The sequence below is a fragment of the Lepidochelys olivacea genome (assembly GCF_965140295.1).
Source record: "Lepidochelys olivacea isolate rLepOli2 genome assembly, chromosome: 11".
Lineage (NCBI taxonomy): Eukaryota > Metazoa > Chordata > Testudines > Cheloniidae > Lepidochelys > Lepidochelys olivacea.
Genome location: NC_140421.1, coordinates 70895926 through 70923266, shown reverse-complemented (window position 1 = coordinate 70923266; position 27341 = coordinate 70895926). Strand labels below are relative to the sequence as shown.

At 42.5% G+C, this 27341-nt stretch overlaps 1 protein-coding gene across 1 annotated transcript in view; it reads right to left on the bottom strand.

Annotated features, from left to right (window-relative positions):
* The window catches only part of DRC11 (dynein regulatory complex subunit 11), a 160049-nt gene that overhangs the window by 99920 nt on the left and 32788 nt on the right, over positions 1–27341 (bottom strand). Inside the window, exon 6 of the mRNA XM_084643329.1 lies at positions 21593–21798. Within this exon, the coding sequence (XP_084499455.1) occupies positions 21593–21798 (206 nt within the window). The remainder of the gene's footprint in view (positions 1–21592; positions 21799–27341) is intronic.

Below are 27341 nucleotides of genomic sequence, written 5' to 3'. Positions count from 1 at the left end.
CTGTGTGCTGATGGACCGCAGGTTGAGAACCACTGGACAAGAAGATCTCTTAAGGTTCCTTTCAGTTCAGCTTTTCTATGATTCTGTTATATTGAGGTACTGTTCTCTGTGTTGTGCTGTGTTCTTCGAGTGGTTGCAGACATGAATTCCAGTCCAAAGCTGGACAACGTTGTTTAACAGTTACCTGGCTGTATAAGGGTGGTTGCGCTGCCCTGACCCCTCTTAGTTCCTTCTCTCCACTATGCCTAGAGTCGGAGCATTTGGTGTAGTATTTACCGCACAACTTTTTAATCTCAGCCTGAGATTTTGTTGTAAATAGTTTATAGTTAATTAGTTAGTAGTACCCTTAGTAGTAATTAGTTTAAATAGTTATCCTGGTAGGATGTCCTATCTGCCCTGTCTGTCCTCCCTATAGCAAGCCCCACACACAATGTTTATTGTGCCTAGAAGAATAGCGCATTAAAGACAGCTACTTCTTCTGCAAATCTTTTGAGAAAAGAAGGCCGATGGCAGGGACATAAGCAACACTTTATAAAACGGGCCAGGAGGCGCACATCAGCACAGGGGACCACCACAGAACATCGAGCCAGAGTGAGCCAATGTTCCTCAGCCAGACTCTGCATTCCTGATTCAATCCACCCTGATTGAATTGGCCCTGGTTCTCCACTTGTGAGGTAACTCCCTTCTCTTCACGTGTCAGTATAATAATGCCTGCATCTGTAATTTTCTCTCCATCCATCTGAAGAAGTGGGTTTTTTACCCACGAAATCTTTCACCCAAATAAATCCATTAGTCTTTAAGGTGCCACCAGACTCCTTGTTGTTTTTATGAGCAACTCTGCATTCCTTGGGGATTTATACCCCCGCAACAAAGCCATCATTTTGTGGGTCAGCAACAGCAGCTCCAGTACAGCCCCCAGCAGTATGTCAGACAGACACCTCACCAGTCTAGGTACCAAGACTACTCCAGAAAGGAGTCACTGTTTCTTCAGCAGGTCTAGACTCTGTGTGTCCTGGGAGCTATAGAGGACTTTATCCCGGTACTTCCTGATTCCCAAGTCCAATAGAGTGATGAGACCAATCCTCAGTCTACATGGTCTGAACAATTACATCAAGTATATGAGATTCCATGTGGTTATTCTGGCTACTATTCTCTCCGCATTGGATCACAACGACTGGGGTACTGCTCACAATCTTCAGAACACCTGTTTCCATGTGGCGATTTTTCAGGGTCACAGGAAGTTTCTGAGATTCCTAGTCACTGGACAACATTATCAGTGCACAGTTCTTCTCTTTGGCCTGTCATCAGCCCCATTTGTCTTTACCAAATATATGATGGTGGTAGCAGCCTGTCTCAGAAGGAGGGGAATTCATGTCTTTCTGTACCTAATTGATTGGCTAGTGAGGGGCAGATCTGAAAAACAAGTCCTCAGTCACATCCACACTGGACCTCTTTGATTGATTGGGGTTGATTTTGAACAAAGTCGACACTGACTCCAACTAAAACAATAGAGTTCACTGGGGCCCTACTAGAGACTCTGAATTCAAGGGCCTTTCTCCCACACAAGTGATTCCAGATGATTTGGCACCTTTGTCTGGACCTCCAATCTCATTCTTTGACCAGGGTCTGTGTATGCCTATAGTTACTGGGTCATTTGGCTGCATGCAGTTACGTGGTTCAGCATACGAGACGGCAACTTCGTCCCCTTCAGTCATGGTTGAAGTTGGTCTGTCACCAAGCAGCCAGTCATTGAACAGGTTTGTCTGAGTGCCTCCAGAGATACTGGAGTCTTTACAATGGTGGGCAGAACAGAACAGTGTGTGCCACATTGTTCCCCTGGCCTGGCCTCAGCCAACCAGAACTGTGGTCACCAATGCCTCCACAATAAGTTGGGGAGCACATCTAGGGTTGTTAAAAGTTCAGGGTTTGTGGTTGGAGGACCAGGCCCTCCATATACTCAGGTTTTCAAAGACAAAGTGTCCTTGAGGCGACAACCAAAGTTTTTGTTCAAAGTGGTCTCATGGTTTACCTTAACTAGGTTAATTACTTGCCTTTATTTTTTCTGAAACCACCCTCAAATGCAGATGAACAGTGTTAGATATGAGGCAATGCTCGGTGTTCTCTCTGGAAAGATTAAACCATTTCCTTCATCACCTTGACTTTTTGTCTCCTATGTGGATAGAATGAAAGGTCAGCTGGTCTCCATGCAGATAATTTCCAGGTGGGTAACTTCCTGGATTACCATGGCATATGAAGTAGCTCAAGCTTTACCTCCACAGACGTCACAGGCTCATTTGACAAGGGTCAGTTGACATTGACCTCATTTCTCAGCGATGTTTCAATATTGGAAATGTGTAGGGCTGCTACGTGGTCTTCTATGCATATGTTTACCAAACATTTTGCTATTACCGCAGCATCTAGGTCAGACGCAAACTGTGGGAAGGCAGTTCTGCAATCATTGTTTAGGTAGGTGCCAAGCCCCACTGTTAATATTGTCACCTGAGTAGAATACATATCTGCAACTGCTTGAAGAAGAAAAGATAGTTACTGACCTGTATTGTAATTGTTGTTCTTAGACATGTGGGTGAAGATGTGTATTCCATGACCTACACTCCATCCCCTCTGTATTGGAGTCCCCAGCCTTAGATTCTGGTGTGAAGGAACTGACGGGGGTCAGGACAGCGATGTCCATGGGAAGGCCTGATGGTACAAGTGCTGCCCTGATGGATGTTGCTAAGCAAGGATCTCTGGCTTTGGTGTGTTGGGCACACACACACCTGAATGGAACATGTCTGCACCCACATCTAAATAACAGCTGCTAGAGTACAGGTAAGTAACCGTCTTTTTTTTTTTTTAACCACCATTAGCCTACTTTATCTATCTACTATTTTTAAAATATGTACTTTTCCCCCTACACATTCTTCTTTCATCCCTCTTTTCTGATTCTGCCTCTCTTTCTCCTCACTCGCTGTTTCTCTTAATTCTTCACTCAGGTTCTCTTATTAATCTTTGTCACACTTCTTTCACCCTCTAGCCCTGGGCTTCTCCAATCTTTTCATTGCACGGACTATAATATAAGAGCACCATCTCCTTCCCAACACCCTATTATCTCCATTCCTTTGTTCTCAGAACATTTAATTCTGTGAATAGGTCATAGTTTGAGAAATAATGTTCTTGTTTCTCATTAATATATTCTCTCTCTCTCCCTCTCCCTACTTCAGATAAGCCATCTCTTTTCTACACCCAATCACACTTGTACTTACCTCTCCATTACCATCCATTAGATCCCCCAGTCCTCCCCATCTTGCAAGGAGACATTGGTGACATCTTATACTGATGCATTCTGAAATGTCTCTAGCCAACCCAAAAGAGCAACAGACTTTCACAGAGTGGGAAGGGAATTAAATATACGTTAAAAATAATTGCTCCATCCCATGCCCATACAATGTCTCATTTTTCTCATATTGCAACTCACTATAAGCGGGTTGTTTACATGATGCAGCAATGCATACTACAGAGTGTGATTTCTAAAGTGTATTAATGTGCACTAATGTAGCACCCTTACCCTAATGCATACAAGGCAACGTTTAATGCACACTAGCTGGGTCTACACATATCAGTAAATGTGCAGCACATTAGTATGCTTTAGAAACTGCGTACACAGGGCCTTAGACATCGCTAATCCTTTCTCCCTCTCCATCAACTGGCAAGCCCCCAATCCCACATTCCTATCTCCCCATTGTACCTCAATTCCCTCTCCTTCAGTCTGCTGTCACAAAGTGAGAAGAGGAAGAATCAGTTCCTTTGCACAATGTTTCCTGGCTTTCAGTGGAAGACAACTGTCATATCTTTGAGAACTCATGGAGGACAGGTGAGGTCCCAGAGAAGCTTGTAGTCTAAAGGCCCAAAAGTTTGAGCACTCCCTGCAAGGTGCTGAGCTCTCAATTCCAACTGAAAGTACCCTGTAAGATCAGACCTTTGTCTACACTGGCAAGTTTCTGCGCAGTAAAGCAGCTTTCTGCAGTGTGAATCCCGAGGTGTACACACTGCCAAGCCACGTAGTGCACAGAAACTGCACAATTGCAGTGCTATTAAAAAAACACCCTGATGAAAGTCGTACAGCTTTCTGCGCTGGGGCTACAGTGCCGCAGTGCCAATGTAGATACGCTGGTCAATTACAGCGCCATGACTGGCCTCCGGGAGATGTCCCACAATGCCTGTTCTTGCCTCTCTGGTCATCGGTTTGAAATCTACTGCCCGGCCCTCAGGTGACCAGCCGAGAGCCCTACCCCTTAAATTCCTTGAGAATTTTGAAAGTCCCCTTCCTGTTTGCTCAGTGACACATGCAGTGGTCTCAGCGCATCTTTCCATGTGACCAGGCCTGCTCCACGCACCAGGTGATCCCCTGCTTGGAACAAAGCCGAGCTGCTGGACCTCATTGGCATTTGGGGAGAGGAGGCTGTCCAGTTCCAGCTGCTCTCCAGCCATAGGAATTATGATACCTATGGACAGATTTCATAGAATCATAGAATCATAGAATATCAGGGTTGGAAGGGACCCCAGAAGGTCATCTAGTCCAACCCCCTGCTCAAAGCAGGACCAATTCCCAGTTAAATCATCCCAGCCAGGGCTTTGTCAAGCCTGACCTTAAAAACCTCTAAGGAAGGAGATTCTACCACCTCCCTAGGTAACGCATTCCAGTGTTTCACCACCCTCCTAGTGAAAAAGTTTTTCCTAATATCCAACCTAAACCTTCCCCACTGCAACTTGAGACCATTACTCCTCGTTCTGTCATCTGCTACCATTGAGAACAGTCTAGAGCCATCCTCTTTGGAACCCCCTTTCAGGTAGTTGAAAGCAGCTATCAAATCCCCCCTCATTCTTCTCTTCTGCAGGCTAAACAATCCCAGCTCCCTCAGCCTCTCCTCATAACTCATGTGTTCCAGTCCCCTAATCATTTTTGTTGCCCTTCGCTGGACTCTCTCCAATTTATCCACATCCTTCTTGAAGTGTGGGGCCCAAAACTGGACACAGTACTCCAGATGAGGCCTCACCAATGTCGAATAGAGGGGAACGATCACGTCCCTCGATCTGCTCGCTATGCCCCTACTTATACATCCCAAAATGCCATTGGCCTTCTTGGCAACAAGGGCACACTGCTGACTCATATCCAGCTTCTCGTTCACTGTCACCCCTAGGTCCTTTTCCGCAGGACTGCTGCCTAGCCATTCGGTCCCTAGTCTGTAGCTGTGCATTGGGTTCTTCTGTCCTAAGTGCAGGACCCTGCACTTATCCTTATTGAACCTCATCAGATTTCTTTTGGCCCAATCCTCCAATTTGTCTAGGTCCTTCTGTATCCTATCCCTCCCCTCCAGCGTATCTACCACTCCTCCCAGTTTAGTATCATCCGCAAATTTGCTGAGAGTGCAATCCACAGCATCCTCCAGATCATTTATGAAGATATTGAACAAAACCGGCCCCAGGACCGACCCTTGGGGCACTCCACTTGATACCGGCTGCCAACTAGACATGGAGCCATTGATCACTACCCATTGAGCCCGACAATCTAGCCAGCTTTCTACCCACCTTATAGTGCATTCATCCAGCCCATACTTCCTTAACTTGCTGACAAGAATACTGTGGGAGACCGTGTCAAAAGCTTTGCTAAAGTCAAGAAACAATACATCCACTGCTTTCCCTTCATCCACAGAACCAGTAATCTCATCATAAAAGGCGATTAGATTAGTCAGGCATGACCTTCCCTTGGTGAATCCATGCTGGCTGTTCCTGATCACTTTCCTCTCATGCAAGTGCTTCAGGATTGATTCTTTGAGGACCTGCTCCATGATTTTTCCAGGGACTGAGGTGAGGCTGACCGGCCTGTAGTTCCCAGGATCCTCCTTCTTCCCTTTTTTAAAGATTGGCACTACATTAGCCTTTTTCACGATGCATAACAGAAAGGGGCCATACTGCAGTGCAGGGTCAAAGTGAAGGAGCTGTGGAACGCCTACCACAAGGTGCGGGAGGCAAACTGCCACTCCAGTGCTGCGCCCACGAGCTGCCGGTTCTACAAAGAGCTGGATGTGATACTCGGTGGCGACTCCACCTCCACCGCGAAGGCCACTCTGGATACTTCGGTGGCTCGCATGCCAGTTGAGAGTGGACTGAACCAGGAGGAGGAAATCTTGGATGAGGAGGGTGACCCAAAGCAGAGGGCGACTTGGAGGTCAGAGATGCATGCAGCCAGGAGCTCTTCTCTACCCTGGAGGAGGCTAGCCAGTCACAGCTGTCGGAGCTTGCGAAGCGCAAACAGGAGAGGAGGCCCCTGGTAAGTGGCTTTGATTTTGGGAATCGCTGAAGCGAGTTGTTGGGGGCAGGAGGGTTGCAGAAAGCTGGCTTGTGTCTGTATGATGCATGTACCACCACATGCCTAGTCTGAGTGGTGGAACAGGGTGTTGATTGACTCCCTCACTTCCTGGGAATCTGCCTCAGTGATCTCCATGAAACTCTCATGGAGATACTGGGCAATCCACTGCCATAGGTTCTTTGGCAGAGCTGCTTTGTTTCTTGCGCCATTAAAGGTAACTTTCCCATGCCACTGTGCCGTCATAGCCGGGGGACGACCATTGCTGCACACAGGCAAGCTGCATAAGGGCCAGGGTGGAAGCTGCAGTCTTGAAGAAGACCCTCCCTTGATTCCCTGCTCACCCTCAGCAGCGAGATATCTTCCATGATGAACACAGCCTGTGGAAAATGTGGGGACAGGAATGTTTATAAGGCCCCCCCTTCAGTGCTGGCTCTCCCCAACAGCCACATGCCCAGTGTACATCAGGGTCCAGGAAGAGTGATTTCCCCTGCCCCTGCAGTCACTTACCATTTTGGGGGTCTTGTGGCTCATGTGTGCTTGCCTGGGGTCAGCCATTTAGTGACAGGTATGTGAATAGTGGCTGTGTTTTAAATCACTGAATCAGTGGCCTGTGTGTTGCAAACAATACTACTTCTGTGAAATGTTGCATTTTGACTTCACAGGTATGACCTTGGGAGCCCAGCCTCCCTCTTTGTTATCGCCGTCTGAACGGCTGCATAGAATTATAAAGCAGCCACGAAGAACTAAAGAAGACTTTCTGCGTGATGTCATGATGCACTCCATGGCCGAAAAACAAGACTTGAAGGAGTGGTGGAACAGCGAGAAGACGGACCAAAAGGAGAATGCATTGCATCAGAACGAAGCCACGGAGCGGCTCTTAAACATTATGGAGCTAATAGCACTGCAAACCAATCAGCTCTGCGCCTACCCTCCCCTGAAGCTGCTGTCGCTTTCCTATGCTCTTTCCTATGCTCCCCCCAGAAACTGCCAACATACTTAACAACCTCCTGGCTTCAGTCTGTACCCGCTGCATTCCACTCCTGCCCTGTCACCGTGTATTTCTATACCCCTTCCGATTAATGTAATTGGTGGCTAAGTGGTCTGGTGCCAGAATTGGAATATGCATGCCATCTATCGCCCCTCCACATTTGGGAAGCCCATTTGTGCAAAGCCATCCACAATGTCATGCACGTTGCCCAGAGTCATGGTCTTTCGGAGCAGTATGCGATTAATGGTCCTTCACACTTCCATCAAGAAAAGGAGTACAAGATGAGTCCAATGGTCGATTTTCCACTCCAAACTGATTAGCGACCAATCGGTAGCAGTCTGGAGCAGCCAGCTTCCACAGTGCAATTGCCATGTGCTTTTCCAATGACAGGGAAGCTCTCATTCTGATGTCCTTGTGCCACAGGGCTGGGGCGGGCTCATCACACAGTCCCAAGAATGTGGCTTTCCTGATGCGAAAGTTCTGCAACCACTGCTCGTAATCCCAGACGTTCACGATGACGTGATCCCACCACTTAGTGCTTGTTTCCTGAGCCCAAAAGCAGCGTTCCACTGTGATCAGCACCTCCATGAATGCCACAAGCAATCTCATGTTGTAGCTAATATGTGTGGCAAGATCAATGTCGAACTCCTTTTGCCTTTGTAATTTAAGGAATAACTCCACTGCCACTCGTGATGTGTTAGTGAGAGCGAGCAGCATATTGGTCAACAGTGCGGGATCCATCCCTGAAGACCGAAGAATCATAGAATCATAGAATCATAGAATATCAGGGTTGGAAGGGACCTCAGGAGGTCATTTAGTCCAACCCCCTGCTCAAAAGCAGGACCCATACCCAATTAAATCATCCCAGCCAGGGCTTTGTCAAGCCTGACCTTAAAAACTTCTAAGGAAGGAGATTCCACCACCTCCCTAGGCAACGCATTCCAGTGTTTCACCACCCTCCTAGTGAAAATTTTTTTCCTAATATCCAACCTAAACCTCCCCCACTGCAACTTGAGACCATTACTCCTTGTCCTGTCCTCTTCCACCACTGAGAATAGTCTAGAACCATCCTCTCTGGAACTACCTCTCAGGTAGTTGAAAGCAGCTATCAAATCCCCCCTCATTCTTCTCTTCTGCAGACTAAACAATCCCAGTTCCCTCAGCCTCTCCTCATAACTCTTGTGTTCCAGACCCCTAATCATTTTTGTTGCCCTTCGCTGGACTCTCTCCAATTTTTCCACATCCTTCTTGTAGTGTGGGGCCCAAAACTGGACACAGTACTCCAGATGAGGCCTCACCAATGCCAAATAGAGGGGAACGATCACGTCCCTCGATCTGCTCGCTATGCCCCTACTTATACATCCCAAAATGCCATTGGCCTTCTTGGCAACAAGGGCACACTGCTGGCTCATATCCAGCTTCTTGTCCACTGTCACCCCTAGGTCCTTTTCTGCAGAACTGCTGCCTAACCATTCGGTCTCTAGTCTGTAGCTGTGCATTGGGTTCTTCTGTCCTAAGTGCAGGACCCTGCACTTATCCTTATTGAACCTCATCAGATTTCTTTTGGCCCAATCCTCCAATTTGTCTAGGTCCCTCTATATCCTATCCCTGCCCTCCAGCGTATCTACCACTCCTCCCCGTTTAGTATCATCCGCAAATTTGCTGAGAGTGCAATCCACACCATCCTCCAGATCATTTATGAAGATATTGAACAAAACCGGCCCCAGGACCGACCCCTGGGGCACTCCACTTGACACCGGCTGCCAACTAGACATGGAGCCATTGATCACTACCCATTGAGCCCGACAATCTAGCCAACTTTCTACCCACGTTATAGTGCATTCATCCAGCCCATACTTCCTTAACTTGCTGACAAGAATACTGTGGGAGACCTTGTCAAAAGCTTTGCTAAAGTCAAGATACAATACATCCACTGCTTTCCCTTCATCCACAGAACCAGTAATCTCATCATAGAAGGCGATTAGATTAGTCAGGCATGACCTTCCCTTGGTAAATCCATGCTGACTGTTCCTGATCACTTTCCTCTCATGTAAGTGCTTCAGGATTGATTCTTTGAGGACCTGCTCCATGATTTTTCCGGGGACTGAAGTGAGGCTTACTGGCCTGTAGTTCCCAAGATCCTCCTTCTTCCCTTTTTTAAAGATTGGCAGTACATTAGCCTTTTTCCAGATATCCGGGACTTCCCCCGTTCACCACGAGTTTCAAAGATAATGGCCAATGGCTCTGCAATCACAGCCGTCAGTTCCTTTAGCACTCTCGGATGCAACTCATCTGGCCCCATGGACTTGTGCACGTCCAGTTTTTCTAAATAGTCCCTAACCACCTCTTTTTCCACAGAGGGCTGGCCATCTATTCCCCATGTTGTGATGCCCAGCACAGCAGTCTGGGAGCTGACCTTGTTCGTGAAGACGGAGGCAAAAAAAGCATTGAATACATTAGCTTTTTCCACATCCTCCGTCACTAGGTTGCCTCCCTCATTCATTAAGGGGCCCACACTTTCCTTGGCTTTCTTCTTGTTGCCAACATACCTGAAGAAACCCTTCTTGTTACTCTTAACATCTCTCGCTAGCTGCAGCTCCAGGTGCGATTTGGCCCTCCCAATTTCATTCCTACATGCCCGAGCAATATTTTTATACTCTTCCCTGGTCATATGTCCAACCTTCCACTTCTTGTAAGCTTCTTTTTTATGCTTAAGATCTGCTAGGATTTCACCGTTAAGCCAAGCTGGTCGCCTGCCATACTTACTATTCTTTCGACACATTGGGGTGGTTTGTCCCTGTAACCTCAACAGGGATTCTTTGAAATACAGCCAGCTCTCCTGGACTCCTTTCCCCTTCATGTTAGTCCCCCAGGGGATCCTACCCATCCATTCCCTGAGGGAGTCGAAGTCTGCTTTCCTGAAGTCCAGGGTCCGTATCCTGCTGCTTACCTTTCTTCCCTGTGTCAGGATCCTGAACTCAACCATCTCATGGTCACTGCCTCCCAGATTCCCATTCACTTTTGCTTCCCCTACTAATTCTTCCCGGTTTGCTGAAAGAGGCAAAGCGCGCAGTACACAAACCGTTGAAAGATGGCGCAAAATGCAGACAGAAGCACAGGGATTTCTGGGATGCAAAGCTATGCATCACAGGGCATTGGGACAGGACCCAGGATGCACTGTGACCCCCTCCGCCTTCCCACAACTCTTAAGTTGTAGGAATCTTTGTTTCCACCTAAGACATATTTTAGGCTCCTCGATTACTTCAAAGTTTTGACATTAAATTAAAGAAATTAAAGAATAGTAGCAGAGTCCTTTGCATATGTTTCAAATCACCTGGTAGAACTGGCAATTGTTTTAATTTGAAGTATAAACTCAGAAGCCTTATGCGAATGTGAAGTGAAATGCTTCACAGTTAGTAATGTTTCAGAAAGCAGAGCTAGTGAAATTATCAATTTCTCTCTGGAGGCCTGACACTGGGCTTCAACTGGTGTGTTTTAGATGCATGCCACAAAGATTTATCTGTTTCACCAAGTATGAAAAATATATGAACCACAGGGCTTCCGGCAGATCCCCCCCAAAAGCCATCAAGCCACCTCCATTAATATCAGCACACTCATAAATTTTCAGAATGCACTGAAGTAGGCAACTTTTGCCACTGCACAGAAGCTTCCAAAGTGTCCCCTGCCCCCTGTAAATCCAGCAACACCCTATAAAGCAGGTTAGCTACACATGGACTGAATTTCACATGACACTCCTTTTAGAAATAGAGGGGTTCACACTTTTAAATTGGACAGGGAGGAGAGGGGTGTCCAAGCAACCAGAAAAGACAACTAAATTTGTCATTGTTTAAATTGCTAACAAATCCAGAGTTTTGACTCCCATCAGTGGGAAATGGCCGGTATAATCATGGCTACAGATTTGGCCTCTTCACATGTTGTTCTTGCTGGGTGAATCATGTGAATCATCTTGCTGGGTAATTTTCATCTTGCTCTTTTTTTCCTGCCCCACAAAAACAATACTCACATTTATCATAATGTTACTTTTCCTCTGTTCAAAGGAACATTACATGGGAAGTTGGGCTATTGATTTTGGCTTCTCTTCTGCTGAGAAAGTCATGCATTTGCACTCCATTTTCTTTGGTCTTTCAAGTCCTCAATATTTCTACCAAAATTAGTACATGTAATAACTAGATACGCAATGGAAGCTTATTAGACAAGTGAGGGAAGACCCATACATTGCCCATTAGTGTTTACATTTCCTTAATTATAAAATATTCTTAGTTTTACTCTTCCTTTTGTAAAGGAAAAATCCATCCATGTTTCAGCTTAGCAGCCTGCAAGCTCAAGTATTAAGCAGTTCACACCAAGAATAAATTGTCAGACTTTATTTGGAAAATATAATACTGCTGACTCTTCAAGGCCTGCTCCTGGTGGTATTCAATATCTCCAGAAATATATCCTGTGGTAGAAAGGCCATTGCTCTCATGGAGTTGATGGTGCCTCCTGTGGAAGTTACCATATGGCATGGTATGATTGTCTGATTCAGAGATACAGTGACTGAAACAGGAAGTGGGTTAAGGCACCCAACGTGACAGAGCTGGTCCCCTGAACTGAATTCAAGAAAATGTGCAGGATACCTGTTGATGATTTTATGGTTGCTATGGATAGGCCAATGGGGAGCACTTTGTACTAGTAGTGATTCTTGCCTATGCAAAATCTTAGTTTGTTACTCTCTTGTATCTGAAAATATAGATGAACCTGTTGAGGCTTATCCAAGTCAAAATATAATTAATTCCTCTTGTCTTTTGTGAACAAAGATGTAGCAGGAGTAAAGCCCTCTTTCCTCAGTACTGATGAGGAACATCTTCTATAGGTTCCACTAGAAAAAGCGGAGTTTACTTAATCTCTCAGCAAATGGGAAGGATACCTGAAAAAAGGTGAGGAAAGGGGCTGGAGAGTGACCTAAAGTGGAACTGACTGAACTAACCTCTTCATTTTTTCTGGTCTGTATGGAATAGAATTATTACGGGTAGATGTGTTTAAGAAGTTACCCAGATATTCCCCAAAACAAAAAGAGGTGAGTTACAGGCTTCCAGGTGTATCTTCTAACTCACTGGGTAGCTGAAGCAGGTGCAAAGGATGTACCTGGTTCAGGGAACCGGCAGCATCTTCTGGTGTGTGGATTTCTACTTCTCCAAAACACACAGTTCATGGAAAGACTTCTGAGGACATCCGTAACAGGCCCTGCTCCTGTACCAGCCTTCTTACAAGAAAAATCTGATCCTGTTCTCAAGTCAATGAGAAATTTTCCAACTGCTCTTTAAACAGATCCAGTGTCTTGAATGGAAGGCCCTCAGTTATAAACCTCCTGTGACAGATCATACCCATGGAGCCACAACCATCTCTGCACTGCTATTGCATTTGTCTTGATACACCTGTAGTAACATCCCAGGCTGCCCAGACAACAAGCTTTGTGTCTCTGCCAATTGATAGACAGGACTTAAGGGAGTTGTGTCCTCATCACTTGCAATGATTGAACAGATCTGAGGGGACATGGCAATGGCTTCTTCAATAGCCTTGCTCTGAATTTTTGGTTCTGTATGGGCTGGCACATGCATGTGGTGCCAAAGACCTGTGAGTATGTGCCACCATCTCCTCAATCAGAGCGAAGGACATACTGGGAATATTTATAAGCTGGAAGAGTGGGAGGTGGTGGTTTCTTTGAGGATTCAAATCTTGTGTCTGCTGAATTTAAAGGGCCAGCTATCAGAAAAGCAAGCTAGGAAAGGTTCCTATAGAAGAGTAATACTAAATGGCGGACCAGGGGAGGTGAGTAGTGACCAGACAGTTGTAAAGAGAGATGACGGCGATGAACAGGCTGACCTCCAACTTTATCTCATGGCAAGACATCCTCAGGATGTTCAGGTTGCAGCCTGTTGTTAAACAGCTGTCTTTTTTTAATTATGTTTTTTATAGTAAAAATCGGAGAAGCTATTTTGCTATTAGTTGCTTTCTGCCTTTTGTGTACTATCATCCTATTGCATGGGTTATTCATAGCTAGAGCATTCCAGCCAGGGCTGACGATGTGGTGTACCAAGAAGTCAGGCTTTTTTCAGACTGCTTGAAAGAACGGGTATGTCCTCTTGGACCCAGAGAAGCAGTTACTCCAAATCAGCGATGAGGTACAGTGCTGGGGCCACTGCTCAGCATTACTACGGCTCAAAGCTATCTCCATCCCGTGGGCAGGACTTCAGTTGCTGAAGCTGTCATCCAGCACCCTTCACAAACAGTAAAATTACCTTTAGAAAGAGTAATGAGTACAGAATGTGAAATGTAATATGGCAGCCCCAGCCTTACACAAATAAATGCTTTCCCTAGTCTGTTGACTTTCAGTATGAAAAAACTCTTCCTCCATTCATCTCCTTCCCGCCTTTTTCTGTTCCTCCCTCTCTGCTTCCCATGGAGTCCTGTGAACAAGCATCTTGGCATTAATCTCAGCCCAACAAAACAGTCTTATGAAAAAGGAAAATATAACGTGATCACCTCCTATTTCTTTTCTACTCCCCTCTTGATCAAAGGCTGAGCTGGCAGTCAGGAATGCTTAAAATGAATCAATAAAACACAGGAACCGCCTGCTTTAAAATGAGTCTCATTCATTCACAGTGAAGCTCAGATGGTTCATTTTGACAGTACTCAAGTCAACAGGCCGAGAAAGAGGATCTTTCAAAGCTAATCAGTAAAGTATAAGCCTATTATGAGAGCACATTTATCCCTGGCTGCCTCCTTCCCCCAGAAAAGCAATCCCCAAATCTGTGGGAATAACACATAACATGTACATAAAAGTTGCTAATACTTAGCTCCCCTGTTATTAGGTCAGCAATGCCACTGATGAAATGTTCCCTGGAGCACTGAGCCGAGACATATAAATCCTCCAAGAAATTCACAAAATAATTTGTTACAGCTAGAGGGCATAAGATATATTACAGCCAATCCTGTATATTAGGCTCTCCCTTGTGACTCTTGAGGCTATCTCAAGTAATAAAAACCTCATCTTGAGTTCTGATTTTTCATCTTGACTTCCTTCCAAAATGAATCTAAATTCATTATCCCAAGAAATTTGACAAAGGTGTTACTTTTTTTATTCAACGTACACAGGAGCTCTTTCATGTCTTTTGACTGTTTAGTGCTGACTGTAGCTTGGGTTTGCAGTTATCACACACTAAGAGGTAGTTACTTTGAAGAACTACAAGCGAGTGCTGCTGTTGTGTTCAGGGTTGTGGTTTTAGGTTTAAACCAGCAATAAAAAGCATATAAGAAACACTATTTTTCATGTATCAGAGGGTAGCCGTGTTAGTTTCTATCCACAAAAACAACAAGGAGTCCGGTGGCACCTTAGAGACTAAGAGATTCATTTGAGCATAAGCTTTCGTGGGTAAAAACCTCACTTCTTCAGATGTATGGAGTGAAAATTACAAGGGAGAGTGTCTCCCTTCTCTTCATGTGTCAGTATATTTATGTCTGCATCTGTAATTTTCACTCCATGCATCTGAAGAAGTGAGGTTTTTACCTACGAAAGCTTATGCTGAAATAAATCTGTTAGTCTCTAAGGTGCCACCGGACTCCTTACTATTTTTCATGCTGCTTCTGCTCTCCCCACCTTTTTGCAAACTTTTCAATGGAGAGAGAAGAGTGGCAGTTAGTTCATGGTGCACATGCATGTGAAACCCCAAAAGGACTCAATTTGCAGAAAAATGCTTCCTACATCTTGAATAAAACCGAAGCCCTAGTTATGTAACTTCTAATTTCCATAACAACATAAACCTCTGCATTGTCAATGTGATGTGTGGGGGCTTCTCTGGGAGTTGAGTGGCTGAAACCTGGAACAACTGGGAGGGATTTCATTACAGATGCTATTAAGTTTGGAATATTTGTATCCTTGTTCCACAATTCGTAAGGACAGTTGTGATAAATAAGAGACCATTATGCACACTGCATTTCTCTAATGTGAGTGGCTATACTTCTTTAAATGATTTTAAGCTTTTAACAATTACCCTTATTTTCCAGGGTGGTTCGCAGGACCCAGACAAAACAGAAGCTTTGAAATTTTCAAGTAAATGATTCACCCGGCAGAGAGGTACAGATTCAGGCAAATAAGCACACAAATAGATAAGCAGAATGATGCATAGCAGAGCTAAAGCCAGGATCATAAAAGGAAAGAAGTTATAAAACAAGAAATGTAGAATTCTCCAGTAAGACCCCAGTGACAGGGCTACAGCAAAAAACAGACCTTTGCATTTATTTTATTCTGTTGGGAAGGTTTATTAGGACCTCTATCCCCATAAAAACTGTCTTGGATTTAAGAATGACTGACGCCACGCTTGGTCTTTTCTGCAAAGAAAGAGGGTAAATATTTATAGCAGCACTGCCTTTTACAAGTGGGGAAATTCAATATCTGCCCATTGTATTTATAATACAATAACAGCTGTCTTGAAAGACAACACCTGCTAATTGTACGTGCTGTCACACCCTTTGCCAATTGAATATAAGGCATGGGAGGAATGAATAAGCTTGGGTTTTATTTTTTTAGTATATGTAACATAATTTATCAGAAAGAAAAGGACCTTTGTAAACCTTCTTCAGTTATTGGATTTTTAATAGACAATGGAAGATCATAAAATCAATCAAAAGTTTTAGTTAAAGGACAATTTATAAGCAACATTTAAAAGTTTATCTTGTTTCTTAATTTTAAGGCGATTAAAAATATATCCTGGCATGTAATAAGAAACGTAAATCTTGGCACTTCAAATGTTCAGCCTCTGATCAGTGAGGCATGCAAGGAACAGGACACAGAAATTTTTCTACTATTAGAAGGTTCATCATGCCAACAGTTTAGCTCTACATGTTACACAACCCTTCCATGTTTAGAAATCTGCAGATTCTCTTCTTACCTATTTAGATGGAAATGAATATGTCTGTGGGAAGCTTGTTTTGGTCAGTTACGTGAAGCCTCCCATAGAGAGCAAAAAGGAGGGCAGATAATTCATTGTGACTTATGGAGTGGCTGAAGACCACTTATGGAGTGGCTGAAGACTGTGAGTGCCAACCTCAGGGCAGACTGTCAAGAAACAGGGCATGAACCCCAAACTGGTTGTGTGTTCTATACTTAGATTTCATCAGCCAAGTATCAAGTGTGAACTTCTCAAGCATAACCCCCTTAACATGGAGTCACAGACAGTCCCCTTGGGTACTCCGATCTATCTTCCCAGCCAGGCAAGCTGGACTTAGTGATAGATGGTCCTTGACACCAAAAATCACATCAATATTTAGGTTACTCCCAGTCCCAAAGGACCAGTCATCCCAGCTCAAGTGTACCCTAGATCTCTGACCAAATGCTTGTAGCCAGTCCTATAATAAACTAACTAAAGGTTTATTAACTAGGAAAAAGAAAAGAGAATTATTTACAAGGTTAAAGCAGGTAAACATACATATGCAAATGAGATATAGTCTTAGGTTCAAAAAGATGAAAGTAGTTACTATAATATGCAAGCTTTATATGTCCTTTAGGGCACTGATTCTCAAACCTTTTTGGACCAGGACCCATTTATAAACATTGATGGCCAGACCTGACCCAGTAAATATCTTAAGTAGAAAACACACTAGTATTTTGCCCCCAAAATATTTATTATCCACTACATGTAACAACAACAACAACAATGATACTAAGTTAAAGCAGCTCAACAGTCAGAAAGTTAAAAGCAGAAATCAACATCAAGAGGAACACATTATCAACAGTATAATAAATCCTAGGTTCCACTTTATGAGAAACTTGACCTTGCTTCTCTTTGATGAGTTTATCAAAGTTTGGTGTAATTGTAGTCAGCACAATCTGAAGGTTGTGTTCAACATCCAGTCTGTTCCTGCTTTTATTCTTCAGTTGAGTCAAGGCAGAGAATCCAGTTTCATGCAAATATGTTGTACTGAAAGGCAAAATGACTCCAATAGCATGGAAAGCAAGAGAAGGCTATTCTCCAGGAGCACTGCACAAAAATTGGGGAAGGGTCATTTCGGTATATTTTCTTTGTATATTGCGATCACAAGATAACTCGACCAGTTGAGATTCTTGCTTCATAGGTAGACGCATGTTTTCCAACACAACTTCAAATGGATCCTGTACCCATTCTTCTCCCTTCAGTTGCTCATCTGAAAAGTAATCACAGAATCTTGTGTGTTTAACTAATCTTAGTTAAACGATTACTGATAATTTTCTTCAGTGCTTCTGGGCTAGCAGAATATTTCCATTATTTTGTTTCTAGAGACACGTTACGAAACATGTCCATCCTATCATTTGAAGCATGTTTGTTCCACAGGGAGAGGGTATTTTTGAATGCAGCAATTCTGTCAGTCTACTCAAAGCAATTGTGCCCTCTGCCCTGTACAGACAAATTCAAATCATTCAGCTGATCGAATACATCTCCCAGATATGCAATTCGAGCAAGCCATGTGTTGTTACTGAAGTGCTCTGCCAGGTGACACTTTTTTTCTTTAAGAAAAGCTGCCAACTCACTTTTAAGTTTGTATACATGAGACAACACTTTACCACAGGATAGCCAATGAACCTCAGCATGGTAAAGCAGATGTACATGTGCACTGCCCATTTCCTGACTGAAAACTTGTAAGCATTGTGAATTCCTGGCATTTTGTTTGATGTAATTCACAGTTTTGACAACATCTTTAAGAGTTTAGTGATGCTCAGGTACATGTCTTTAGCTGCTCATGCCTCCCTGTGCAGGAAACTGTGGTCCCACGTTTCACTGGATGCTTTCAAAAGGATTCTTTGAACAGCTCCTGAAAGTTTCCCTACTGGTCACTGAAGCAGCCCCATCATTTGTAATACCAGCACACATTGACCAGCTCAATCCCACCGACTCCAAGTCATTAGCTAGTGTAACAAATATATCAGCAGCAGTAGTAGAAATAGGCAAATCCGCACTAAACAAGTACTGTTCTTGAAAATCACTTTCCCATACATGCCTCACATAAACCACCAAGGTAGCACAGTTTGAGACATCTGTAGATTCATCTAATTGTAAAAGAAAACAGTCGTTTACTGAAAAATGATCAGTTGTTTGTAGTTTGATGTCTTCTTCTTATATATCGCAAATTCTTCTCTGTATTGTGTCATCGGAAATAGGGATTGTTTTTAATTTTTTTCCAGTTTACTCACCCAACATTTCAGTGCACATGTCAATAGCAGAAGGTAAAATTAACCCCTCAGTGACAGTGCGAGCTTTTTTACATTTCGCAATGGGGTATACAACAAGGCAAGAGGCATGCAATGCTTGCTCCCAGGCAGTAGATACACATTCAAGTGTTTTTTGTGATGTTTCCAAATCTTTGCTTTTTTGTTTAAATAAATCAAGAGGCTTGTCTTTATAGCTAGAATGCTTTGTCTCCAAATGGCTATATAACTTTGATGGTTTTAGGGTTTCATTTGCTAACAGTTTACTGCAGATGACACACTGCAGCCTGTGTTCATCATTTTGGTCCTCAGTAAATGAAAACCCAAACTTTAAGTAAGCAGGGTCATACCTATGACTACTTTTCTTCTCAGGTTGTGAGGAATTCCTACTATCACTTGTACTTTCAGTTGCAACGGGACAGTTTAAAAATTTATCCATTTCACTGACTAAAGACTCACTTTGTGGTTAGTATGCAAATTCTTCACTGGAAGTTTTAGAGAACACTCTTTCCCCATAACTCTTCACATGGTGCATTCAACTGGCTAATCATTTACACTACGAGTGGGTCACTTCCACCCCACTTCTGCTGAAGCCCCTAGCCCTGGCAGGTGCCTCCGGCAGGGCTGAAGGCCCTAGCCCCACCACCCTGCTGGAAGGCAGAAGCCCTGAGCTCCCCCTGCCCCAGTCTGGTAGGTGGAGAATGGGATGGGGATATGGGCGGCTCTGCAAGGCACACTTTAACACTAGTTGTGTTAAAGAGCTGTGGTTTGGCCACCCCTGCCTTATAACATGGGATACAGACATCAGTAAGGTGAATACATGCAGCATCCTACAAGCATTGCAGAAATTCAAAATACTAAAGACATTCATATAACTCTAATATCTATTTCAGCAGTACGAACATATAGGCAAGCCAGAGTGGTTTCCATCTATGCCTTTGTAAGTGTTCAGTGAGGCCCAGGGGACTTGGCATGAGATGGCACCTGGTCTGTCAGCGTCACAATCACAACCACAACCCCCATATCACTGAACCAGATTCAAATTAACTAAAATATTGGGTGACGTCCTGGCCCCATTGAAATCAATGCCAAATCTCCCATTTGCTTCAGTGTGGCCAGGATGTCACCCATTGTGTCTATAGAATCTGATTTTAAGTGTTTATGCATCTCAAACCCGGTTTAGTGATGGGACCCCTTAATGACTGCTATAATTTCTTTTCCTATATTTAATGTTATTCCCTTTTCATTTTCAGATGTTTAAAACTCAGCAGGTACATACACAGGTCTTTTAGGGCCTCTTCTGTGCCCACTGAAGTCAATGTAAAATTTCACCATAGCTTCCATGGGCTTAGGACCAGGCCCTTATCACTTTATTTTGTTGAGATAATGTTCAGTGTACTGCAGATCAATAATGTCCTTTAAAATATTCCAGGTTTTCCATTTAGTTTCACTGCTCATATTCCACATACTCTCTTCCTCAAGCTTTTTAGGTCTGTCTTTTTGAAGACTATCATCTGAATATTTTTGCCTTCACTCTTGCAGATTCTTATGGTCAGACCCTGCCATTCTTGCTCTCAGTGAGTAATCCACCAGCAGCCCCATTGTTCTCAAAGGTACTACTCATTGTAAGTAAGAGTGGAAAAACTGCTCAACACTATAATGCAATGATCATTGGCACCAGTTATCTACAACTTCCAGGCTTTCAACAATTCATACGCACACTTACTGTTATGTACTAAACAGAAACTAAAGGAAGTCATGGAGCACGTAGACACAAGCAGAGCAGGATTTAGAAAATTTGTATCTTAGAAACACATGAAGACTCACTGGTGATATCAGTTTACAGGCAGTCCTCGGACTTATGACAGAACTGGTTCCTTACAATTGCGTCGTAAGTCAGAACATTGTAACTTGGTACTGCGACCTATTCCATTGTAGGACCGAGCGTCATAAGCTCGAAACCTATAGTCGTAAGTCGAATCAGGGTGTCAATGTAGAAGCGTCGTAAGTGCCGTTTGTTGTAACTCGAATGTTGTAAAGTCAAGGACTGCCTGTATTTGTGACAGTTGAGTACCACATGAAGGCACATTGTAGGGAAGTACAACCAACAAAGCAAAATATGACCAGGAATGTAGATGACACAGTTCCTGAAGTTAAACTACCATTTGTCATGTAAATTGGGCAAACAGTCAAAATGGCAAAACATACATTAGTAATCATGAACAGGTGTGCAAAGCAGTTGAAACTCGACTGATAAATCCCTGGATTTGCCATTTGAATCTGAATTTTCTTTTAGTTAACAGATCTCAAAGATTGGTACTGGAGATTAGTAGTATTTTTCAAGCAATTTGTACTTCCTTATTATGCTACTTCACAACAATAATACCATGTTAGAGCTGAACATCTAGAATTTCATCAACTAAAGAATACTTGCCTGAGCTGAACTTGCTCAGAAGTCCATATGTATCAGTGGTCTGAGCTTGCACACACTTACGTAGGTGCTTAACTTTATTCATGTGCTAAGTTCCGCTGAAGTCAATAGGAATGCACACAAGTAAAATTATATATGTGCTTAAGTGTTTGGAGGATCAGGCTCCTTGTGGGATTTTCACACTAGCTATTGGACACTGCCAGTGGCAGGAAAAGGGATCTAAGTACCAGTTATTTGATCCACTCTGTCAAATCCCTGTTCCTTTGTCTGATGGGAGGCTTGACGATTCCTCTCATTCCCTAAACATTCTAACAGGAAGCATTACCTTACACCTTGTAAGTATTCAGATGTAGACACAAAGCTAGGACACAAACTGAAGTGGAGTTTAAACGTGTCCTGAATTTTAATCTCTCTGCCAGATTCTGTGATCCTTACTCACCCCGAGTAGTCCTTCCTCTATGAGTAGTCCAACTGGAACTAAAGATGCTACTCAGAATAATGCTGGCAGAATCAGGCCCTCTAAGGCAAATGCTATTGCTACAGTGCAAGTATTTTCTTTCTTCTCACCGGCACTCAATGAACCACTGGCGGATCTGCTCCTGAAGACTTTCCTTGATGTCAGGACCTTCTATTTCTCTCAGATGGGTCTTGATGGATACCAAAGCATTCTCGTACTCAGTCTCATGTCTCCCCTGGACCTCACACCTCTTGGTTTCCACATTCTGGGCACGTGCTACTGAAGCACTAATCCTTTGGAACTGAGGAGGTGGGTTCTGAAAATGAAAAGGGAGAACGAGATTCAAAATAAAAGGTACAAATTAAAGAAATTTAACGTATGTTGGAATGCTCGGTTGATACTCATGTTCTCTAAGCCTCGTTTTATGTGTGAAAAATTAAAAAAAGGAGAGAGAGAGAAAAAAAGAAAACCTGCTCATAAAAAGTGCCTGGATACACACAATGGTCTATTGTTAGTGTTTCAACCTTAATTAACAAAATTGCTATGTACAAAAACAATCCTTCCAGCGTGGGATCCTGGGATCTCAACGAGACAGGTGAGAAGACTGCTGTGCAGCAAATGCCAACTTTATCCATGTCAGAAGGGTGCCAGAGATTTTTTTAATTGAATTTTCAAATGTTTGGATTTCCCAGTGGTTCTTTTTAATTAGACAGCATTGTTTTTAATTTGTTCAGTTAACATTTTTTATATGCACTGTTTGGTCAGTTGTTTCCTGGTATTCTGTGGCAGCTGGTAAAACTCCTTTAGGAAATCCACTTCCCTTGAGTAAAACATATATTCATAAATAAAAATCCAAACACTGTAATAAAAAAGGAGCTCCCCAAATTTCCCATGATTAGATAATCCTGCCAAGGAGAACTTTAGGTGCTTAGAAGTTAGAATAAAGTGTTACAAAAATAAATAAATAAGCTCAGCTTTCTGATTGATTTTATGTATGCATTTTAGGATAGATACAAATGAAAGTCTTTCATTTGTGCAATCAAAGAAGTATGAAAAACATCAACTGTGGGGTTGAAATAAAACTTTACTAGACTTTATTTTCCATTGTGTAAACTGAAAATGTGTTCCTACTGTGTCAGTAAGTATTTTCCAGATCAGTTCCCTGTGCTGTTCTCAAAGGCGACCTACATGAGTAGAAGTATTGGCCAGGGAAATAACATCAGGCCTGGTATTGTGTAGCTAGGCCAGCAAAACTCTACCCTACTGCATCCTGCTCTTATAGATTGCCATAATTGTTTCTGTGAATAGACAGGCTTACAGGTACTGTTTGGTACAACACAGTGGGTATCCTGTTGGAGAGTGCCTTTCGAAAAGGAGATTCTGGCTGGACCCTCACTAGAGGTAATTTTATTTGGAATGATTGTTTATGTCTCAAAGTTCTCTTCATCCATGAGCAGTGAGAAGAAAGGTGGTAGGAGAGAGAACTGGGAGTGTGAGTGGAAAATAGTTGGGGGTGTGAACCCCATGAATGGAGGAATCTGGGGCTATGGTTGAATATTTCCCAGTGAGCAGAGAGGGGTTCTCCTCTGACCCTTCTGAGCATAAGGATTTGAGAGGAGAGAGAGAGAACCACACATGCATTTTTTCTGACCTGGGGCAACTTAGTGTCTCTCTTTATGAGGAATGTGTGTTAGCGTATAGTCTAAACCAGCTGGCCAGGCCTTGGCAGACCCAGTCCATGAACTGGCCTATAGGAGCAAGAGGTGGAGGGCAGTGGGAAAATTCCTACTTTATGAATACAAAGGGCAGCCAGTGGCAGGGAGATCTGCTGTGGCTGCTTCTTGCTGCAGGGACTATTCTGTTATCTCTTGTTAATTCTTAGGGTACTATTTTATTAGAAAGTAACAATATGTGCCACTTATACCAAGGAGAGTGTGAGCATCCTCTGTACGTCTTGATAATAAATGAAAGAAAAAAGGGGGGAAATTATAAAATTTACTTTCATTAGATGTTATGATATACGCTAAGACCATCAGTCCAGATTCCTTTCTTTCTTTTCTTAATATTTCCTAAATTAAATTACAGGAATTACTTATGTGAAAATGGTGTATTTAAATGGGGAAAAAGGCAGCAGTTGATATGACATGTTGCTGCTTGCTTGTTTTCATTATGGAGAAGACGGAGCTAACTCAAATATGAAGGGCCAGATAAGCAAGAATTACAGAAGAGGCGTGGGAGAGAGATTCTGAAATAAGAAGCAACAGGAGCTAGGATAAATGACTACTGATGGATTCATGGCAGTCTGATGTGGTACACATATTATGATTCTGCTTGTGAGTGAAGACTGCAAGGTTTACACATGTCAGAAATACAAGCCAGCTTCTGTTCTCAAGGAAAATGAGGAGAGTGATGAACTGCAATTTAAAAATCATGTAATGCGTATTTGGCTTTTAGTAAAACGTTACATACATACATCCAATAGACCTGCGTCACCATTGGGTTACTCCTGTTGAGATCAATGGAATTATACTGAGGGGGAAAAAAGGGGTGGGGGGAGGCAAAGCACATGGTGAATTAGGCCCAGTAATATGTCGCAGGATCTTTCAAAATGAATTCAGATTGGCTTAAATATGGAAACTAGCAGAAGCACCACAACGAATATTCACACAGAGCAATATATCAACCTAGGTCCATGACTAGCAGGGAAAGGGATTGACACAAAAGGAAAGGGGTGGAAAGAGCTTGTTATGTACACCTTGGCTAAGCAATAAGTAAAATTGAGACATAATCTATATAAAGTTCATTTAATCTTGGTGTCTAAGTACTAATCACAATGATGACAAAATGATAAATTTACAAATATGTGAAGGATATAAACAACAAAGAACAGAAATTAGTTGATAGGGTAAAACTAAGGATGAAGGGATGAAATAAAAAAAGAAAATTAAAGCTGAACATGAAGGAAAAAACTCCTGGCATCGAGACTTACTATGATATGAATAAAGAAAAGGAGTACTTGTGGCACCCTAGAGACTAACCAATTTATCTGAGTAGCTCATGAAAGCTTATGCTCAAATAAATTGGTTAGTCTCTAAGGTGCCACAAGTACTCCTTTTCTTTTTGCGAATACAGACTAACACGGCTGCTACTCTGAAACCTAAGATATGAATAGTCTCCCAAGTGAAGTGTTAGAAACCCCACCACTTGGGTCAATTAAAAAGAACAGTGTCAACTTAACATAAGTGAGTTTTAAAAAAAATAAACCCACTATAGTTTTATATACCATCCTGTTGCTGAGTTCAACAACCAATTTTTTTTTGCGCATTTACAGTTGTATTTCCCTACTTTCTTTAAAAAGGGTTTTTCTTCTACTCTTGCTTTGTGAAAGACTCAGGCAGCTAACAAATGAAAATGACAGACTACACAAGGAAACAGTGCTGAGTATCTTGGTTTTTTACACTAGTCACAAAAGTATGTTGGTTTTTTACACTAGTTACAAAAATTTTAGCTACTTTTAAAACAAAATCTTTAACTAGGATCTCCGGCCTTCTCAAATTGAAATGAAATGAAAGGAAAAATGAATTGAACATTGCCAATGATGATACAGTTGTGAATTAGAGAATAATTTTTTTGTCCTCTTGCTTTATAAAGAAACAAAGCCAATAAGATGGTACATTACTGGAGCTCTGTTTCTGTGGTCCTTAGGCTGTTCTCTTTGTATTGAAAGTTTTGTTTTTTATGTCATCTTAAATGTCACCTGTTTGAGATAGTATCAGGAAACCTATTTTCAAACTTTGGGGCCTACATATGTTCCTAAATCCCACCTAAAGGCCTCACTGACCTTGGAGATGACGCAGCACCTAGAGAACCCAGCAGGGTGAGCCCTGCAGAGTTTTCTTTGCATGCTCCTTTCAAAGAGGGAGATGTTCAGGGGACTACAAAGGAGACATGAGGCATGACATACACACCTAGAGCGTCCCAGGATGCAGGGGAAAGTAAACATTAACCTGATAGAAGGGTTGCCCTGCTTTCGTGGTGACTGTCCTCCAAGACAACATGACTTCAAACAACCCCAGCTACTGCAGTATTCAGATGACAATCTTTGAATACTACCAAACAATATTCCAGATCAATATTCCATTGACAGTCCCCAGGATTCTTAAAGTTTTCATAGATATCATCTATATACTTAATACACATGTTAAAAACAAAAGCCAATTTCTTTTCTATGTTGTTTCTCTGAATGCTTTTAATGTGGTTGCTTTTGACTCCTAGGGAGGTACTCTGCAGTCAGACACTAATAAATACCTTTTCCTTGGGGCAGAAGCATTTTTCCATCTTAAAGAAATTTCTCTGGCCATGCAAAATTCAAATTTGTTAACTCGCCTTATAAACAGCAACTCATTTAAAAACAAATTACAAATATTAGACGGAGACTCTGAATTCAATAATGCACTATAGCCACATCAGCTATAGAATAATGCATCTTAATGAAGGCTTCCCATGTGAATAAACCATTATATTTACAAGCTTTCCATAGTTAATGACCCAGAACTGGATAACGAAACTCACATTTTTAGCGAGGTCCTCTGTCAGCAAAAGTATACATATTAATAATTGATGGTGCTGTAAAAATAGGACATAATATGAAGCTTCCTGAGTTTGTGGGAAAATAGGACTACATGGCCCATTAACTTAAAATGCTTATCTAATGTTTGATGGGCTTTGTCTTTAAAATCCTTGTTTAAATTAATAAGGCAAAATGGACATTTGTCTAAAAGAATGTTTTTCCAACTCATCAGTCACAAGTACACTGAGCGAGATGCTTGCTGTTGTGTTCTTTGTGTTTTCTAAAGAGAATTTAGGTTTTATGAAAAGAAAAAGCCGAGCAGTAGAAGTTCCCTGCATTTTTCAAGGTAAGCCAACATGAGGAAAGCTCACTCAATGGTACGGGTTTCACTTGAGAACTGGCTTGTACAGACCACCGTCTCAAGGTGGGAAAATCGCACTCTTTATGCTTAGTCAGCTCAACAGCTCTTTCCAACACAGGCTGCTTCATTGTTCATTACGAAGCACGTAGAAGGGTGCAGGCAGGCTGAACATGCTTGAGGCTATAGTTCTGCATCTAGGATGCCCCATGCTGTGGAACTAACTGCTCTTCAATTGTTCCATTAAGATTACATTTAAGAGGGAAAATAGTCGTAATTTCAGTAAATAAATATATTTTATTTTATTTAATATTTTAGGACTATCGTGCCTGAAAGGTAAATTTACTGTACTTTTATTATCAGGTATTTTGCTCAGGACACAGTATCTTGGACTCTTTTTGCAGACCTCAAACCACACATTTTTGTGGGATTTCTGCTGTATGGATTCTCTTTTGGATAATTTTCTCCAAAATTGTATTCTTTAAACAGAGCTGTGTACAACAAATACCCATTAAACTAGTAACCCTGCAGGACTGAGCAGTGCATCTCATGCAATCCATAGTGAAATCCACACATCAACCCTGGTTTCAAATAGTCCCTGGGTTCCTATACAGCGACTCCACATTTACATTGTTTTATAATACACTTTTGTAGCAGAAGAGATATTTCTCAGCAGAATATATATTTATTCAGAGCCCGATTATAGGCGCCTTTACTCATATGAGCAGTTCCACTGAAGTAAATGAGGCTACATGTGTAACTGCTTATTAGTCAAAGTAAAGGAGTTCATGATTCAGCCTTCTAGAAGTCTATTCTTTTCTCATGTCAGTTATTCTATTGAATTTTAAACTTTGGTTGTCTGGACATTCTTTTAACAAGCTTACTGTATCATTGGTTATTTAGGGTTTTTCTGTATTTCTCAATATATTTT